Consider the following 6,125-nt stretch of genomic DNA (forward strand, 5'->3'; position numbering starts at 1 on the left):
GCTTGATATGTGCCGAAACTGTATTTGTACCAAATTGAAATCGTATTCAGCCGATTCAGTATTAATATTGAAAATTTAGAATGTTCTCAATTCGATATGATTTCTATATCTACTCTCTGTCCTCTATAACCTACCGAAATTGAATCGATTGACACCCTTAAACTGCCCCAAAGGAAAATCTTAATCAACTATAACAATATTCATGCTCTCTTTATCCTTTCAGACCTATACAGTTGACTCTAAACACTTGTCTAAAACTTAACTTTGCTATCAAATTACATTGCCTAATTAATGGTATTATATATCCTTAAATTCTTTGTCACGTCACTAATCGCAAGCCTGACCAAGATGCCACTATAACAAAGCATGCATATTACAACATAAGATGATGATTTCATGGTACTTATATATGGTCTATAACTTTTCTTCTAATTTATTGATTAATCCATCCATGTCTTGCCTTCTAAACTTAGTACTTATATATATAGAAGGTGTAAATCTTCAAGTTAGCAAAGAAAAATTTCTTTTCTTGTCTTCTCTCTCAACATGGATAAGTCATCTTCCTTACTAGTCTTACTTTTCCTGATTCTCTCTCCAAATGTTCTTCTTGAACTGCAAAGGCCTGTGATGGCTAGGCCTCTCTATACTAACTCACGTTGGGTTGTCAATGAAAGCGGGCAAAGAGTGAAACTGGCTTGTGTGAACTGGGCTTCACACCTTGAAGCTATGGTGGCTGAGGGTCTCCATAAACAGCCCTTGGATGTTATCTCAAAGCAGATTAGATCGATGGGTTTCAACTGTGTTAGGCTTACCTGGTCATTGTTCATGGTCACCAATGACTCCTTATCTTCCATAACTGTTCGGCAATCATTCCAAAGCCTTGGCCTTCTTGACACCATTGATGGGTTCCAAGTCAATAACCCATCTCTGCTTGATCTTCCTGTCATCCAAGCTTACAAGGTATATAATATATATCGTTTATCTTCTTCTATAGCTTCCCTGTAATGTTTAGTATCTACAGTTTTAATAACTTGGGAATACAAACTCAGGTGGTGGTATCTAACCTTGGGGAGAACGAGGTGATGGTGGTACTAGACAATCATATAAGCAAGCCAGGATGGTGTTGCAGTAACTGGGACGATAATGGCTTCTTTGGTGATCGTTACTTCAATCCGAAGCTGTGGCTTAAGGGGTTAACTGCAGTTGCGACCATGTTCAAGGGTACTACCAATGTGGTTGGGATGAGTCTGAGGAATGAACTCCGGGGACCCAAGCAGAATGCAAGAGATTGGTACAGGTATATATATATATATATATATAGCTAGTTTCCTTTGGCATTTTGGACTGCATACACCTTTATGAGTGGTGTTAGGGCTGATCAATAGGTTCTGGTCTGATACTTGGCCTAGCCAAAGCCGAAGCTGAACCTGAAAGAAAAAAAGTTTGGGTTTGGTCTGGTTTGATTCTGTTTTTATTGGTTTCCCTTGATGGGTTCTTATTGGTTTAGTTTGGTTTCGATTTTCAATATATAAGTAGGGAAAAAGAATTCTGTTCGGGAGCATGGTCTACGTTAGAACTCTCATGTGTATATATTTCTGCTCTCTTTTTTGAGGAAGGAGAGAGATAGACACAAGAAGCGTTGGCATAGACTGTACACTCCGATAGAGAACAATTTCCCATATATGTATTTGGAAAAAACTTACCCATGATGTCAAATTGAAATTTGTATCGCACACAAATTTTTTTTATCACTATTCCCTCTCTCTCCTGCTTTGAACATGTGGGACCACATGTGCATGATTGATTCCTTTTTCAAGACGTCCATTATTGTGGCATGTAGATTCCTCCCCACACTGGATTTTATCCAACCAGTTTTGATTTCTATTGATTTTTGGAAAAACCCAAAAAAGTTGACTGTACCAATAAATGTTTGGTTCAGATTTCTCGATTAATTTTGGTTGGATCCACCAGTTCAGGATGGCATTTGACACCCCTGGCTTGATACCAGTTTGTTCAATAGCTACCAGAGATTTAGGTATTGATATCATATCAGCCAATTGATGAATTAATTCTTCATTCAATTAGGTACATGCAAGCAGGAGCCGAAGCAGTGCACAAAGCAAACCCAGACGTTCTTGTTATACTCTCTGGGTTAAGTTTTGATAGAGATTTCTCTTTCCTAATCAGGAGACCAGTGAGGCTAACCTTTAAAAGGAAGCTAGTATTTGAGGTACATTGGTATGCATTCTCAGATGGGGACATTTGGGCTAGAGGAAACCCTAACCAAGTCTGTAAAAGGGTAGTGGATAGTTTGATGAAGAATGTTGGGTTTCTATTGAAACGAGGGTGGCCTCTTTTTGTGAGTGAGTTTGGGATTGATCAAAGGGGGACTAATGAGAATGATAACAGGTACTTGGATTGCTTCTATAGTGTTGCAGCTGAATGGGATTGGGACTGGGCCTTGTGGACATTTGTAGGGAGTTACTACCTTAGAGATGGGGCAAGGGAGATGGATGAGACTTATGGGTTGGTGGATTGGGCTTGGCAAAATTCTAGGAATCCTAGCTTCTTACAAAAACTTTCTACTCTTCAAGCTCCATTTCAAGGTATGTCCAAATCTCCAACCTCTATAAATACAAACATTTTATCAAAAAATTAAGCCGTTGGATATATAAAATAAAGAAAAATGGTTTATATGGGGAGTGTGCCCCTATGCCCAGATGCATGGGCGGGGGGTGGGGGAGGAATAATTGACCCCTCCCCCATCAAATGGAAAATGACACCTTTGTTTATACTTCCTCGCATGTTCCCATTGGTCAATGCACACATGTACGAGTTACACTCACTCACAGGAAACAATTCCCCATAAATAAATATGGGGAAGGGTTCTTTAAACCTAAGGCGTTTCCGACACCTACTCAGGGTTTTTTTTTTTCCCTTTTATATTTTATAGAAAAGAGAAAATAATAAAAAAAAAAATTTATGTGATAGGAATAGGAGATGGCCTTAGGTCTGTTAGAGAGACTTTTCCGATGAAATATTATGGATTAGTCATGTGTCAAATTTTAGACTAAAATTTTAATGATATATCATTTCATGTACATCTATGCATCTTTTTATTTTGAAAGTCATCCACATGTTGTCATGCACACTACTATATCTTTCAAAGCTCTGTTTTAATATTATTCAACTCTATTACCGAAAAAGGAAAAAGCAAAAAAGAGAAAAAAAAAACTTTATATGGGATGAAACTTGACATGTCATCATGGGACCTTGGGGTTTGTTGTCCACAAAATTTTAATTACATATGTCTTACTACAATACCGCCACCAAAAATAAATCTAGAAGTTAAAAATTACCAAAAAAAAAAAAGAAGTTATATATAGGGTTTGCCTAAATGAACTCTCTTTAGAACATACTTCTAATTGGCTGTCATCATATTCCCAGAAGTTTTTTAAATTAGAGGTGAAAAAAAAGTTTTTAAAATTATTTGAAATTGATTTATCATTATGTCATTTTCAAGAACCATAACCTCATATGTTTTTTGAATATATACGTGAAATAACAAGATATTACCCTCGTTGCACAATTTTTTTTTTTGTTACACTAAGAAGACAAAGACGTAAAATTATAAAATATTTGACACCTGAAGCAGTGTTAATAAAAAATACTTGTCAAGAACAAGATTGATCGAGTATTTTACCTTGATACTCCATCCATTTCGAATAATGATACACCAATTCCGACCCTTTGGATAAATAAGGTAGGGTCTAAATTTGATACTTGTCAAATATTAGAGCCAAAAATCAATCTTATAACTCTTATATAAGATGCATTATCAGATCCCCACCCCCCCACCCCCCAAAAAAAAAAAAAAAAAAACCATATATTATATGCATCAACTTGCCCCCTCTTTGTAGTCCACATCTTGATGTGCTTCTCTTTTTAATTTTATAACATTTTTATCTGTCATTGTAAAATGCAGGACCAGGCGTTTCTAATGTTAGGCCATATAAAATTATGATCCACCCATCCACAGGCCTTTGTGTTCACAGAAAGTCACTAACAGAGCCACTAAGGTTAGGCTCTTGTGCGGAGACTGAAGCTTGGAGCTACACACCACAGATGAGCTTAGAACTGAAAGGGACACATTTCTGCTTACAAGCTGAAGGAATGGGTAAACCAGCAATGCTTGGAACCTCATGCACTACTGCTACCACCAAGTGGGAGACAATATCTGACTCTAAAATGCACTTCTCATCAAAGCTCTCTAATGGAACAACAGTTTGCTTGGATATTGACTCTAATAATTTCTTAGTCACTAATCCATGCAAATGCTTGAGTATAGACCACAAGTGTGATCCTGGGAGCCAATGGTTCAAGATTGTTAATAGCACAAGGACAATGAGTTCATCATCCTCTGATATACTTCGTCTTCCAAATTTATATGGGAAGCATAAGTTTCCATTAATGGAGAGTACTGGAGCTCGTATTGAGGAAGGAAGAAGCAGTCAATGAGACATGAGCAAAAAAAGCTCTAAAATGCATGTACAAGTAACTAGCAGAACCATAGGTTCAAGAGAAGTTAAGAAAGATAAGAAGGCAAGAGTCATTTTATTCCATTTGATTTTTTAGTTAGATATAGAAACAGTCTAATCTGTGAAAGAGGGGGTAAAGCTATGTACATTTGCCCCTCCCAGACCTTATAATAGCGTGAGTCTCGTGGATTGAAATGCTCTTTTGATTTTTGGTCGGATGACAGAAATAAGATGTTCTAAGCTATCTAAGATAATTCATTGCTTTTAATGGAAAAGTGATGCCAAAAGAGTTTTTTTTTTTGGGTAGAAATGCCAAAAGAGTATCAGCTAATCATGTATTTGGAAAATAATTACCCCACCCCATTTTAAGGGGATTTGTGATGCCAAAAGATCATGTATGACATGTTTGTTAGAAATGTGAGCAACACCAGTCACATATTTGTGGCCATAGGAAAACTCTATGATTAATTAAAGGGAAATTTACCACGCCACCCCTGGAGAATGCCACAATTATAAGAACACCCCCTCTGTTTTACAAAATTATACTCAGACCCCCTACCATTAGTTCCTGTTAAGAAATAATATGAAATGATGCTTTTACCCTTATAAGTAAAACACTGATATGTTACTCATTTTCATTATCCAAAAAATACCCCTCTTTTCCATTTTAACCTTTCATTCTCCTTATCTCCTTCTCTCCTTCTCTCCAAACCGTCTCGAAAACCTTGACAGAAACTGAAAATCAACTAGAATCATTAGAGAACCAGGAGATTTACCTGAAATCGAAGATCGTCGCCTCGTATGTTCCGACCAAGAACTAAAGATCGAGAGAAATGTAGGAATCTCAGAAGAATGGGAGAGGACTTATATAGACAAAAAAATGACGAAGGGAAACGAGAACCCAGAATTGGAAGTGGTCGCTACCTCTCAAGAGAGAGAGAGGAAGAGGTGATCACAAGGTGCAGGTTAGTTAGCTGAGATCAAAGAAAGAGAGTGAGCATTTGGTGATAGTGGTGGACTGGTGGTGGTTACTGATTAACGTAGACGTAGAGCCCAAGCCAAAGGTGGGCGCCTTCACCCTCCCTGCCCTTTGCATTTCCTTTGAGCCATTGTCCGTATGTAGAGATGGATATGGAAATGCCTCAGAACAATTTTGATCGACTTGTGTTATTCGAGCATGCTCGAAGGACAGCGGAGATGAACTATGCCAAGAACCTGCTCGATGCAGATAACCTCACGAGATGGGGAGGAGCACTTCTTGAATTGTCCCAGTTCCAAAGTGTCCCGGAGTCGAAGAAGGTGATAAATTAGGCAATATTTTAATACATACACCTGCTGCCTATTGGTACATGCACCTACTTGTACATACTCAACCTCACTCTCAATCTCAGCTTCCACCCCTAGCCCAAACCCAGCCCCTGCTTGATAATACTCCTCTCAGCTTCAACTGAACGCCAACACTGTTCTCCGTAGAATTCTTCTCCGGCATCTAAGATGCCCATCCAACCTTGAAAGAGAAGGAAGGTCTCCGTTGACGTCTCTACAGATAACTCCCAAAATAAAGCTCCCCAAGCCGTTGACTGGATA

General features: G+C 38.2%; 1 protein-coding gene across 1 annotated transcript; it reads left to right on the forward strand.

Moving 5' to 3' along the window:
* Nucleotides 1-627: 627 nt before the first annotated feature.
* LOC122078076 (glycosyl hydrolase 5 family protein-like) lies at nucleotides 628-4,518 on the forward strand. Its single transcript, XM_042643945.1, has 4 exons — nucleotides 628-960; nucleotides 1,050-1,297; nucleotides 2,086-2,606; nucleotides 3,986-4,518. Exons 1-4 carry the CDS (start codon nucleotides 628-630, stop codon nucleotides 4,516-4,518), a joined length of 1,635 nt encoding a protein of 544 aa, XP_042499879.1.
* The last annotated feature ends 1,607 nt before the right edge of the window (nucleotides 4,519-6,125 follow it).

Source organism: Macadamia integrifolia, chromosome 5 (genome assembly GCF_013358625.1).
Source record: "Macadamia integrifolia cultivar HAES 741 chromosome 5, SCU_Mint_v3, whole genome shotgun sequence".
Lineage (NCBI taxonomy): Eukaryota > Viridiplantae > Streptophyta > Magnoliopsida > Proteales > Proteaceae > Macadamia > Macadamia integrifolia.

What these genes read in the sequence shown, in the direction of transcription:
- LOC122078076 (XM_042643945.1), top strand. Translation starts at nt 628, where the DNA reads ATGGCTAGGCCTCTCTATACTAACTCACGTTGGGTTGTCAATGAAAGC. An exon ending in CTGTCATCCAAGCTTACAAG is followed by an intron (nt 961 to 1,049) that starts GTATATAATATA and finishes ATACAAACTCAG; the next exon opens with GTGGTGGTATCTAACCTTGG. An exon ending in TCTTCAAGCTCCATTTCAAG is followed by an intron (nt 2,607 to 3,985) that starts GTATGTCCAAAT and finishes TGTAAAATGCAG; the next exon opens with GACCAGGCGTTTCTAATGTT.